At 37.8% G+C, this 13,439-nt stretch overlaps 2 protein-coding genes across 4 annotated transcripts; one reads left to right on the plus strand and one right to left on the minus strand.

The window, feature by feature from the left end:
* Positions 1-2,936: 2,936 nt before the first annotated feature.
* LOC106714072 (mitochondrial basic amino acids transporter) lies at positions 2,937-4,517 on the plus strand. 2 transcript variants are annotated; one of them, XM_014507011.2, is made up of 3 exons: positions 2,937-3,149; positions 3,420-3,485; positions 3,562-4,517. In XM_014507011.2, exons 2-3 carry the CDS (start codon positions 3,452-3,454, stop codon positions 4,404-4,406), a joined length of 879 nt encoding a protein of 292 aa, XP_014362497.1. In that variant the 5' UTR covers positions 2,937-3,149; positions 3,420-3,451; the 3' UTR covers positions 4,407-4,517. The 2 variants fall into 2 exon arrangements, with proteins under 2 accessions (XP_014362497.1, XP_014362499.1); XM_014507013.2 differs by lacking the exon at positions 2,937-3,149 and adding an exon at positions 3,228-3,327.
* A 152-nt stretch (positions 4,518-4,669) lies between these two features.
* Positions 4,670-12,688, minus strand: LOC106714075 (kelch-like protein 10). 2 transcript variants are annotated; one of them, XM_014507016.2, is made up of 13 exons: positions 12,637-12,688; positions 11,508-11,671; positions 10,763-11,014; positions 10,137-10,401; positions 9,892-10,056; positions 9,588-9,674; positions 9,282-9,428; positions 8,849-9,041; positions 8,479-8,624; positions 7,960-8,177; positions 7,487-7,667; positions 5,350-5,518; positions 4,670-5,007 (listed from the first exon to the last, which is right to left on the minus strand). In XM_014507016.2, exons 1-12 carry the CDS (start codon positions 12,676-12,678, stop codon positions 5,381-5,383), a joined length of 1,998 nt encoding a protein of 665 aa, XP_014362502.2. In that variant the 5' UTR covers positions 12,679-12,688; the 3' UTR covers positions 4,670-5,007; positions 5,350-5,380. The 2 variants fall into 2 exon arrangements, with proteins under 2 accessions (XP_014362502.2, XP_014362503.2); XM_014507017.2 differs by having other exon boundaries at positions 12,391-12,675.
* Between the last annotated feature and the right edge of the window lie 751 nt (positions 12,689-13,439).

A 13,439-nucleotide genomic window follows, 5' to 3' on the forward strand; every position in this document is an offset into this window, starting at 1 on the left:
ACGTTCTAGATCTCATAATCTCTCACAAGGTTAAAATGCAAGTAGAAAACACATTCATAAATCTATATTATATTGACTTGACTCATTGATAACCGTACACCTTGTTATAATAATATTTACAGTACATCATTCACATTCATAATTAATTTTATAGGGGTAATTAATCTCATTCATCTAGGCATTTATATATTGAATGAAAAGACAAATATTATTGTGATGATTATTTCAAATCAAAGAAAGTGTTACATCTGTCTCCACCAATTAAAAGAAAACACTTTCTTTTTATTGTTTTTCCTGAATTTTTCTTTATCAGACGGTTACTGTGAATGTAAATAATATTGAGATTAATTTGAATGGTGTTCCGTACTTCTGCACCGCCGGCGCGGCGGGCTTTCTGGCCTTTCAGATCTCTTCCGGCACCCTGCTCACCCTCACTTCAGTTGCGCTTCAGCGTTCAGCGCACTGTCATAACAAACATCTTTGCCTTCTATTTTGTACTGATCATCCTTTATATTATAAGTCTTCATCTACCAGAACCACCTTTCCGCCATTACTCAAAATACAGTCCACACGCTTAATAATTGAGGAGCAGTAAAAATTAAAAATCGAAATTTTATCATCCACGGAAAGCTTTAATTCATGGGAAATTTTACGTTTTTTTTTTTCAGATAATAATTGAACAGAGGGCCTAGCAAGAAAGTTTGCGAGAAAGTATTCGTCGTCGCCAAAAGTTGTATGTATGTCGATGTCTGTCGATGACGTTTCGAAAACGTTTATCGCAAATATTCGTGATAGACCCTGTGTTAACTCATAGTTATTAGGTACCTACCTACTCACTTACCTAATATCTAAAAATATGATGTGATCGTTTGCTAAATAAGTATAATTAATTTAAGATAATTTTTTCGATATCTATATCGAAAAAATATACATCCAGTTTGCTTTGCGCTTTTGGTCACTGACATCTATGTCAGTGACCAAAAGCGCAAAGCAAAACTTGTGTTCACGTAGTTTCACTGTGAAAAACAATTTCATCACAATCTCGGATAGTAAAGGTGAGAGGTTAACATCAACTATATGGCGGTAAGTTCACTGAAGATAACGAAGTGTATAGTTCTGAACGTGTATTTACTCTTTTAATTAAAAAAGCGCTTATTTTCACTACCGCAAGACATGTTTAAATTTTTCGACTCTGTTTCTTAAAAATAATTTCTTATTTAGAAAAAAGAAAAAAAATTTATTGATAATGAGGGAAATTAATATGTTTTTTTTAATAGTATTTTAGTAGTACAGACCTACATTTGAACATCTTTTACACGTTTACTTTCACATAACTAAGACTGGCACCACGCGGCACTAATCTGCGAATCAAAAAGTAAAGCCAAATAAGTCATCAATTGTTGAGACACAGTCAAGCTTTGAGAATGAAAAATCATTTCCCTTAAAGTAATTCGTAAATTGCAAGTGTCTCGCTCTTGCATCCCTTCACTTCACACTTTACCTAAAATTGTATTGTGCGTGGTGTCTCGTGCAATTTGGATGCCTCTGTACTTTAGAACTTACCCACTATACTTGTGCGGCAGTTCATACTAAATCAGTCATCATTACTGAATAAATTTTACCATTTTGTGATTAACAGCGAAATAAAACATGTAAAAAGATTTTTTTTTAAATGACAACGAGTTTCTCAGTATCAAGAGCCAAGTACTTACACTTTATCTCGTAGTATAATTTTAAGGGATGGAGGTTAGCGTTTTTCCCGTTGGGTCGATCGATCGGTCCAATGGAAAGTCAAAACACTGGATCTAGAGACTTGTAATACTACTACGTCGACAACTTAGGAATTTTCGAAATTTATCCATACTATAGACTATAATGGGCGTCCAAAGTTTGTATATAGGAAAGTTATTCTTTCGATAGAATTACTTGAAAATTGCCATAAGCACTTTTCAGCAAAAATAAGAATTCACCACATCTATCACGCTTTTTTTATTTATCCTCTAAAGGTATTAACTAAGGAGTGAAAGTTTATTTTAAACTTTAATACTCCACGCGGACGAAGTCGCGGGAAACAGTTAGTTCTCTTATGAAAATCTGAGATAACATATTATACAAGTGTAGGTGGGTGTGGTATCAGTTCTGTTACGTATAGACTATGATAATGGTAGCTATTTTTTTAATGACGCAAGATTTTTCCTTTCAAGATTATTTTTTATTAAGGAACCTGGCGCTTTTCATTGCTACTGACACGCCAACAAAACTGGTCGTACTCAAAAATCAAAGCATCGACGATGGTACGTTACAGTGCTACGCAAACTTTATGGCGGCTTGTAATTTCGCACGCAACGCTGCGCGTAGGTACATGGGTCGTATTCGTTCGATTTCTTCTACCCGCAGTAGGTCACATTGCGGGAGAGAAAGTTACCATCATCTCTAGCCTTATCCCACTTACGTGGGGATGGCGTCTTTATAAACCTAAAAAGAAGAAGTAAAGTATGTCTATTTAGAATTACAAAATTACTCCGTTTCTTTTACAGAATTGCTTAGTATTCTACTGTCTATCTTTAACTAATCCAACAGATTATAGCTCAACGACTTTTCTTAATTTTAAGAACTTGCCACGACTAAATCAGCAGTCATAATTGGCTATAATCAATCTACATTACATAATTTACATGAGCTTCAGAGAACGAGAACAGAGACATAACATGTAAATATTTATTTTCATGTTAAGTATTCAATTAAGTAAATAGGAAGTTGTAATGAACTTTCACTTGCACGAGAAAGATAATCACGTACGATAAGATAAGTTAAAACAATGAAATGCAGTATGAATTAACAATTAAAAATATAGTAAAACATGCATGAAGCAGCGAGAAATGGGAGTTGAAACAAGACGCATAATGCCCCCTTAAGATAAAGGTTGACCCCAAAGTGATATGTGCGTGGATGAGTCTTGAGCGGGTTGAAGCGCGGGAGACGCACGGTGACCGTTGTCTGAGCAGACCGTCAGCACTCAGCACCGAAAGCCGCAGCGAACGCCTCAGGAGCCCGCTTCGCCCAGCCCGCGGCAACATGTTCATTGGCATCACCTCCAGTGGTGGCAACGTAAATTCACACTACGATTATTTGATTTGAACAATACAGAGGTAAGGTTTCTTTGCAATTTCGTCTTATCGCAGGTCAACTGTGCTAACTATCAGAATGTTATTAAAATAATAACACTACGCTGATAGTTAAACAGTCCAAACCGCTACTGTGGTCGCGCTAAATGCTGCGGGCATGACGTCCGTGCGTGTTTCAAACTTTTATGCCACACTTGACAAAGTTTGTGTTGAATTATAATCAATATAAAGAAAAAAATTGTTTTTCTTGGCAGTGAAAAATAGAATACTCGAACAAAATTATTTGTATTGCAGATCACACACGACCGCACAAGGGTTCTATAATTATGGCTCTGGATTTTGTAGCTGGATGTATCGGAGGTACGTGTGGCTCCTGCCAGATTGAATACGATACGAAATCGAAAATCATTTTAATTATGCAACGATCTGTTTTTAGGAAGTGTCGGCATTATAGCCGGACACCCGTTGGACACTCTGAAAGTACACATTCAATCGGGACGAGGAAGTGCGTTGGAGTGTACGAAAGCTCTTCTGAAAGGAGGGACGTTGTCGACGGTGTATCGCGGCGTGTGGGCGCCGTTGGGGGGAATAGCAGCAGTAAACGCTATAGTATTCGGGGCATACGGGAACACCAGGAGAGCGTTACCCAACCCTGATTCGTTGACGACGCACGCCGCGGCCGGCGCCTCGGCCGGTCTGATGCAGAGCGTCATTTGTGCGCCGGTCGAACTAGTGAAAACCCGACAGCAACTTGCTACAGCGGGTGAAGGCATGCCCAAGGGGGCGTGGGCGGGCGCTCGACATATACTTCGAATCGGAGGTTTTAAAGCGCTTTTTCGGGGCTTGAGTATAACAGCGGCTCGAGACAGCCCCGCGTTTGCTATATATTTCACATCTTACGAGGTGATGACTAGAGGAAATCAATCCGCTTTGAGAGTTTTCACTGCGGGGGGCGTTGCCGGCGCCCTCTCGTGGGTTTTACTGTATCCTATCGATGTTGTGAAGTCTCGTATACAAGGTGACACAATCGGAAGATACGTGGGCGCGTGGGACTGTTTCCTGAAGTCGATACAGAGCGAAGGTTGGCGCTGCATGGGGCGCGGACTCGGGGCGGTCACACTGCGCGCATTCGTGAGCAACGGCGCTTGTTTTTCTGCCGTGGTGTGGACAGAGAGGGCGTGGCAACACTTCACGCCGGACACGGCTGTCAAGAAGTTGGTACAGGCGGCGGCGATAAGTGACGCGGTACTGCACGAACCCGACTACATCTGTGATATGTAAACACTCTGCAAGTTTGTAATGAGGTTAAAATTGCTACATTAGCTGCCATTTATTTTACAGAATTATTTATTTGTTTATACAGCCGTATCATTTTACAGTAAACCATAATATGTAAAACAATGCACTTTTTGTTTTCTTGTACAAAACTATTGTGTGTATTATTTGTTTCATGATTTAATTTTCAAAAATGCGATGTTATTATAGATAGAAAACATAATTTAACACAGTATTTTTGGTTTTGCTCTTTCAGTTAATTGTTCTAAGTCTTTCTGTGTAAATGATGATAATGATGATGGAAGTGAATGTAATATTAAAAAAGAACAGAGATAATGTTCTTATAGCATATATTTCTCAGAAAAAATTTATACAATCGTCAAAAATGATCGAAAAATACAGAAATGATTCGCATTACGAAATATCACATTATAAATATGCCAGAAACGTTAAAAACAAATGTAAATATGTTAAAAATTACCCGTTACGTTATAATTTTACAAAACTAATAACTTGACTATATTGTATCTTACTTTTGTATAATACTTTCCGTCTTATTCGATGTCTTATGACTCAGCATACCGTACGACTGAACATTAAACATTTCCTGCAAGCAAACAATTTATATAAATTATATAACATGATTCGACCTAAACATCTTTTAATATGGAACTTTATTTGATTAGGCTTCATTTTATATTTGGTTACTTAAATTCTGTCCTTAAAATATAACAGCGAGAATAAAACATTTCATTTACAAATTACAAATCAGGAATACAAGTAGAAAAACGCCTCTTCGGTGATCCATTGTGTTAGCATGAATAAGCGGGTAATTCACTATGCCCCCTATTCGGAGCTCAAGCCCCTCTTAAAGTTTAACCCACCTAAGCGAATGAACGGGTTGATTTATCAATTCTATTTCATAGAAAGTAATATGAGCTAGAGTTACCAGGAGTATATGAGTGTTGGTGTGAGTGGCTTCAGTTTCTGTCCTGCTCCATGGGCTGCGGCGGCAGAGGCGGCGGCGGTGGGGGCGGGATGGCCAGGTTGTTGTTGGCCTGGTGCTCCATCAGCCCCAGCTGCTCCAGCATGTCGTCGTTATCTTCCATTAAGTGGACCTAAACAGTAAAAATTCTAAACCCACTTTCCACTAGCGCTATTCGACACGCCTCTGTTGTATGTCAGTGCTATGCTACGAGCAATGTATTTTCGATTTACACCAGCGTGGACGCAACTGTTATTGAAAATAAAATGGCGATGGCTCGGAGCAGAACAACACCTTATGGCGGCGAAAGAAAATTTAAGTGTTTTTTGTTAAGCGTAATAACTTTAGTTAAAATATTGTTTTAAAATATGTGGCCATTGAATAATATTTGAGCGTCCGGAAAGTTTGTCGAAAATGTTTTTGTTGCATATTCTTAAGGTGTATAATGTTTATTTGGCGAAGCTTTTCCATTAAACTTAAAATCTTCTCTTTATCTTACGGCCTTGGAATTTCTAAAAATAATTTGTCGTGTTAAAGTTTTTCGTATATGTGTTTCGTTTCTCGTTTCTGAATTAATTGGTATCAAGTAATCATTCCGTTAAAACATCTTCAATATTCGCAATTTATGTTTTAAACGAACATAGTTATTGATATATTTGAATTTATCTTAAATAATTATTGATAACATTTGATACAACTCTATTACGCAAAATTCAAACTACACTTGATAATAGACGTCTAAAATATAGTTGATTAGAAGCGTTATAATTATATATCGCGAAAGCGTACTACAATAGTAATATAACAATAATAATTGATTAAACTGAATTAGTCTAAAAGTATTTTGATCCACATACAAAATTCGCTTTTTTTTCGATATCATTCGTTTAATTTAATCCTGAATCAAACCTGTAGCCAAAGCAAAACCAAGCAAGTGAAAGTAAAATTTTATATTCCATATTGTGTCGACGCTTATGTAACTACTACTTATTTCTAATTCGTATATATCAGTATACTAGTACTCTTCCAAAATATATTCTACATCTGTGTCAAATTTCACGAATATCCGATGATACCTTCAAACATCCATCCATTCATCTAAACATTCGCATTTACCTATATAATATTAGTCAGATAGTAAGAAGTAAGATTGTAATCTCATTCAAATGAACTATTTAATAAAATTATATTGTAATATAATGTCATGACCAAGTTCATTCTTAAGGTCTCAGAAAATCGTGTTACATCGTATTTATAAAAACGCATGCGAACCATTGATAACCAACTTATTAAAAAAGATGAATGACATTCAATAACCTTGCATGATAAATAACTCTTATACAACAAGTATTATTTCAAACTTATGTTGATAGGCTAAGTAACAATTCGAGAAAAAATATTTGAGATTGACCTCTTCTTGGCTACCTATGTTTTAAATTGATGGAAACACTGGTCAAAATCAGCTCACTAAACATCCCCACCTAAGTTAGGAGCAAGTAAGCCAAAGGCAACCAAGCTGGCCCAGTGCGAGTTGGTTGACTTCACACGAGTCATTGAATTTCTTCTCAGATATATGCAAGTTGAATCACGATGTCCTTTGCCGTCAGAACGTCGAATAGATGTTCATATGTAAATCAAAAATCGAAAAACACATTGGTACATGGCGGGATTCGAACCCAGGACCTGCAGATTGCAACTCAAGTGACGACAATGGAAACACCAACGCAGTACCAATTCTTTGCAATAAGCACGGTAAAAATTAAATTTATAGTTATATATTCTATATAATATATATATAGTAGTTATAATACATAAAAGCATACGTACAAGTTCAATTGTATGTACCTTAAGTGTATGAAGGATTACTTATAGGGAGGTGTTATCCTACCAAGAAACAAACATCTGTCAGATGGAGCGGTGATAGTCGTTGCTGTATTTGACAGAATATAATTTCGGTGAGTTTAGTTCCACTGAACTATTCATTTAGACCGTTGCTATGAAAGTAAGAGACCATTCGATATAGCTCGCTTTATGTGACAGCAATTTGCTTTCGTTACAACGATCTCTTCATTTCTAACATAATATTAACCAAGAGACTAACATCAGGCAGTGCGGTGCGGTGCTGTCCATGACGCGCTGTTTCCGAGAGCAGGATCTTTTGTCGCTTCTCCTCCATGAGCCGCTCGCGGTGCTTGTGTATGTAGTCGTACACGTTAGGCAAGCCCATTATCACGCACGCCGACAGCGCCGACCGGTAGATGTTCATGTCCGTCGCCTCGTACCTGAATTAAACTCTCAAAAATATACCTTCAGAACCTTCTTACAACAGTACGGTTAATTAAATTCAGAAATAGTCATAGAAATCTGTCAAATTTGAAATAGTAAACATGAAATTAAGTTTATATTAATTTTCATTAAAACTTTTTCATTAAAAAAAAAAAAAATTCATTAAAAAAAAGTTAAATGACGTGCCCAAGAAGAGTCTGAAAGTCTATCCCTTACCGTCCTATCTGAATCTTTTAGTGTCTTTTTCTAAATTATTAGACGGCTAAGTGAATCATAAAAGAAATGAACCATTCGTTAGTCTTCTCATCATAGCACTCGACATGGTAGATGGTGGTGACGCCGTTAAAACCGCCGATGGCAAATATCATGTCGTCGATGACCTCGATGGCGAAGTTGCTGCGCGGATTGTACATGTCGGGTACAGGCGCCCACGTGTTCGCCGCGGGGTCGTATACCTCGCCGCTGCACATCCGAGAGATGCCGTTAAAACCACCTATCACGTAAATCTGTAACAAGCCAACGTACAGTGAGCTCAACAGCAAGCAGTGACTCATCGAAAATAAAATTATGTGACTCTAAAAAATATCCAGTGTTTGCTGTTTATGATTCTCATTTATCTTTATTGAGTCTTGTACACAAGTCTCCTGAAGTAATCTTCTGACAAGATAAACAGATTTTTAGCCCATTTTGATTTCACTCCTAATTAATCTATGTCTTTTATTTTTTAAAAAAGGTCACCGTGAAGTAGTTGATAATAAATTAGTTGTTGAATATAAGATGACAGCAACAATGGATGTACCTAGATACCTTGTTGTGGTAAGCAATGCAGGAGACGCCGGAGCGGCGCGAGCGCATCGGCGCCAAGTTAGTCCACTGGTTGGTGTCGGGGTCGTACACCTCCACGCTGTTCATGCACTCCTGCCCGTTGAAGCCACCCGTAATGAAGATCTTGTCTATAAAGTAACCAAAGCATACGTTACTACAAAATTCAATCACCGGAAACATTACATGTACAGTTGATAATTATTATTAAAAAAATGTGAAAATCCAACTGTCCATTGAATGCAAAGTTGTATTTAAATCGTACAGCTACTGACGGCTAGCATTGTGTTTAAATACACTATAGAACTTCGAACATATCAAGATTGTATACTCGAGAGAAGCAGAGTGGACTTACTGTCAAGTGCTGCAGCACTCGCGTCTGACCGCTGCGCATTCATGGGCGCTACCAGCGACCACTGGTTGGTGCGGTGATTGAACCTCTCTGCAGTGTTTTGCCGATGGTGACCGTCGTAACCACCCATCGCGTAGATCGTCTCTCCCAACACCGCTACTGACACGTAGCAGCGACGCGCGTTCATTGGTGCCACCTGGTATTACAATTGCTTCGTTAACTAAATGAAACCGAATTATATAAACAAGAGCTATGTCTTTTAGATGTAATAAATCGTCTTAGCTTCAATTTTTTCCGTTAGTAAATTATTAGCAAGAATTTCTAAACTGAGACCAAGAAAAACCTTAATACATGAATTCGTGTTTACGAGAAAAAACCTAAAATTTCTATCCGGAAAAACGCTGTGTGAAAAATTAAAAAAAGTACTTTTAACAACCTCTCGCCAGGTTTTGTTGACAGCGTCGAAGCAGCGACACGAGTTGAAGTAATCCATGCCGTCGAAGCCGCCGATGACATAGATGCAGTAGCCCAGCACCGCTGTGCCGTGGTACGCACGAGGGCCCGCGGGATCTACCTCCTCAACCTTTATACAAATGAAGAATTGAAGATTTTACTCCATGCAACAGATAATATGTACAAAGACATAAAACGGTAAGTTACGTTACTTAGTTACGACTAATTCTAATGGCAATGCAATTAAAGATCAATTTTCTACTGAAGAGATAAAACTTTAAAAGAATACCTTAATCCAACGATCTGCTCGAGTATCGTAAGTTTCGATGAAAGCCGTCGGAGAGCCGCCACTCCAACCACCGATAGCGAATAACACCTAAAATATATTAAAGGAAATTATAATATAAAAAGACTATTTAAGAATAAAAAAACATTAGTTGATAAAAAAATTACACCGTTCTGTTAAATTCTAGAGCACTTACATTTCCAAGCCACATGTTTGTAAGAATAAATCCTGTCATTATTTTTTAGGATTAATATGTTAACTATTTACAAAAATTAGAAATTTTGAATTATTTCATTCGTTCCCTTACCTCATGCGGCACCCTCGGACGCGCGATCTCCGGCGTGGCGACCTCGCCGTCTCTCTGCGCGATCATCTCCAAGTCGTAGAGGAACTTCAGCGTTTCGATGATGATTGGCCTCGATCCCTCGTTGCCCGTCACGTACGGATGGTCCTTCACGTTCTCTAGAAAAAACTAAGAAACAAATTTATTCGGTACGGTAAATGCACTAAAAGATATTTAATACGTTTAGTTAGTCTTTTTTATCTATTTACTTGTGTGTCCAACAAGCCGAGTCGTATGCTGGCCATAAGTTTGACGGTGTGCTGCCAGCGCTGGTCGGGCTCGTAGTTCACCCAGCGCAGCACCGCGTCCCACACTGCCTCCTCGCTCTTCACGTTCAACTCGTCCTCCAGAATGATGGCGTTCAGCTCATCCAGCGGCAGGTGCAGGAACTCGTCGCTCTGCGTCGCCACCGTCACGAAGTACCGAAGCAGGTAGCGCCGTGCGTCTGCCTCCAGCTTGTAGCAAAATACGCGCCTACATGAATAATGCACCTTGATTTATTATCATCCTCATGTAATATACATCCCCAAAGAAGAGATGACACCTACCCCAAATTAGATGCGACTTAACCTTAGTCAACCGCTCTTGTCCAGTACAGATTGACTGATTTTATACGATTCTTTGGGTTTCTTCGCGCATACTTTGTATCATTCTATCTTTAAAGCTTTTAGGAGGAGTATATGATATGTAACATACGATAAGATGCACTAAAGTCTCTTAATTTATGTAAGAACCCACACTAAACCGGGTACGGGATTGCTACTTATTCACATTAAAGAACTATTGATACCTTCCTAAGATGGCATACAAACGGCCCTTAAGTAGGTGATATGACCTGGCAAACATCATGATGCCGAGACAGTTGCGCGGGCTGAGGGCGAGGCGAAGGTGGTCACAGCAGAGCTGGAGCACGCCGAGGAAAGCGAGGTAGTCGGCGGTCATGAGAAGCTCGTGCACGTTGCCGTCAGTGACGTCGATGCGGCGCAGGTACGCGTATTCGATCAGCAGCAGCAGGATCTCTGAACGCACGCCCGATATCAACACGTCGCTCTGCTCGCGTGAGTGCAGCGTCGTTGTGAATAGCGCCCTGATCCAAACATATTCTTAAAACAGCCGACATTCTCACTACATCTTTAATAATATTGTAGACTTCAGAAAACCGCAAACTCAAGAAATTAAGAGAGTGATAAAGATATTTATATATATAAAAGAAAGTCGTGTTAGTTACACTATTTATAACTCAAGATCGGTCGAACTGATTTAGCTGCAAATTGATAGGGGGTAGCTTAGAACTAGGAGACGGACATAGGAACTTTTTTTATCTTGTGTGCATTTTTCGCGCGGACGGAGTCGCGGGTAAAAGCTAGTTTGAAATAAGTACTTCGTGAGATAAGCAACTCGCAAGGCGCTTTTTTACATAGATTCGCTCTTTTTAACGTAACAGCTGGTAAACCTTCTAGAACTTACTATTATTGCTTTATTTATCGCTGATTAAACATCATTTTACCTGAGGAAAACTAACATTTTATTTAGTTCCTCTATCATAGCCCAATTAATAGTAAACCTATAATAAGACTAACAGAAAGTAAGGACTGCAGGCGGAAAGTATTGCGCGGTGTACTGGGAAGACGGCGCCGTCGTCCGCGCGCACCACGGCGTCACACAGCAGCCGGCACTCGCGCAGCCGGTGCAGTGCCTGCATGGCCGCCACGGACATACACCGCCCCGTCTCGCGACCCGCCGTCTGCCACACCGCAACCATACAAATAAGCCGACAGTAAGCCTCATTAACCCTTTAGTCGTACATGCCGAGTTAAGTTGGGCAAGGTAGGTTAACTAAGATACTCCAAGGAAGTATAGGAATCGAATGTCATATCAATAAAAACCCCTCCCGTGCAAAAGAGGGTACAATTGTCTATGTATGTTTTCGTTAATTCCTCTTAATCTCTCTCTCTCTCTCTTTTTAATCTTTCATAAAAGTTAGCGACAATAACCACAAGTATTGATTTTTCTTTTTAACTTCTATGTTTGGGGATGTAAAAGTGAAATGCATATTAAAAATTAAGGAGTTATAATTAAGTTCACTTTGCATATTGGCTCCCGCCAATGGTCGACGTTAACGTCTAGCCTTCTATCCATTTATTGTCACCTTGTGGAATGAAGTGGCAAGGAAGAATCAGTCACCAGAGCAGTGTTAATTTTTATTTTACAAGGACATTTAGACTTAATAAATAAGAATTTATATCTGTAGATTTATATGTATCAATTGCTTTGGTATTCTCATTATACTTATTATTTTGCATTTTAATTACATTACATATCTCTTAGGATTTAGACAGCAAACTTCAGATAGTATAAACAATTTTGTTTATATAAATTTGTTCGGAAGTGTTACGACTAAATCCCATTTTAAAAAAAACAACATGCAGAATAAAGCGGTCGTTAGTTCGAATGTTGACTTACAGTGTTATTCGGGTCGGTGTCCATGTTTTAACTTCTCTAACGCATTGTCATCATTAAAAAAATTATCACACGTTAAATAATACGTCGAACCTAAAACGAGTTGTGTCGCGATACAATCGAGATTTGTCTTCGTAAATTTATGGAAAATATACGTAAAAAAATTAGTAAAAATAGCGAGATCAAGTCATTTGATAAAACATTTTAGGTTAGCAAAAAAATGGTACTTGAATGACGTTCATGTCAAACCTTTTTCTTCCAGATGACATTTCTGAACAACAGTATTTTCATTTTCAGTGCGGTTGCCTTGTAGACATCACAACATTTTACTTTCATTTTTTCCAACACAAAAGTGCGTTTGTTTTTGGTCTTGGAAAAAGTTTGTATAAGCCGAGGGTTGCAAAAATTCACCAATTCTTTAATTTTTCTTGGTATTGTTTTACTTAAAATATATCTTTTTCTATCCTAGATTGCTTTCCAGAAAAAGATTACCGTTACAAGTTATTAACGATGTGATTATTATTAGCTAATATTAACCTCCTGAATGTAAGAAAGATTTAATTTACGAATTTTTAAAATAAATAATCCTAAAAATGATAAGCTCACATATTTTTACTATTTTGGTAAAGCTAAATGTTGTATGGAAGTAAACGAAGCAAATTGTAAGGTAAATAGAAAAAATTATTTGTATAAAATTGCATAAACAACTTGAAACAAATAAAACCGTAAATGCCAAATAATAATAATACATTTTTGTAAAATAGTTTTATTCAATACATAGAAAAAATTAAACTTAATAACACAAACAATAAACTTATAAGTAAACGTAAATATATTTACAAGATATAAATAAAATGAAACACGGAGTATTTTATTTATTTCTAGGCTTTTAAGACAATCATGTGAAATGGAAGGATCACCTCATAGTTTGTATTTAAAAGCCTTTTTTTCTTAATTTCGTCCTAAAAAGTTTAAATAAAGCTTTACTAAAATGAAGTAATGCTTTTCCAGTACAGATTTACTTACAACTTCTTTTCAGCAAACATAGTTTT

This window comes from Papilio machaon, chromosome 7 (assembly GCF_912999745.1).
Source record: "Papilio machaon chromosome 7, ilPapMach1.1, whole genome shotgun sequence".
Taxonomy (NCBI): Eukaryota; Metazoa; Arthropoda; class Insecta; order Lepidoptera; family Papilionidae; genus Papilio; species Papilio machaon.

Bases quoted from the DNA above. Each gene is read 5' to 3' on its own strand.
- LOC106714072 (XM_014507011.2), top strand. From the start codon at position 3,452: ATGGCTCTGGATTTTGTAGCTGGATGTATCGGAG. The intron at 3,486-3,561 runs GTACGTGTGGCT...ATCTGTTTTTAG, and splicing joins TGTAGCTGGATGTATCGGAG to GAAGTGTCGGCATTATAGCC.
- LOC106714075 (XM_014507016.2), bottom strand. From the start codon at position 12,678: ATGAAAATACTGTTGTTCAGAAATGTCATCTGGAAGAAAAAG. The intron at 10,402-10,762 runs GTCATATCACCT...TTATTCATGTAG, and splicing joins GGCATCATGATGTTTGCCAG to GCGCGTATTTTGCTACAAGC. The intron at 9,429-9,587 runs GTATTCTTTTAA...ATTTGTATAAAG, and splicing joins GAGCAGATCGTTGGATTAAG to GTTGAGGAGGTAGATCCCGC.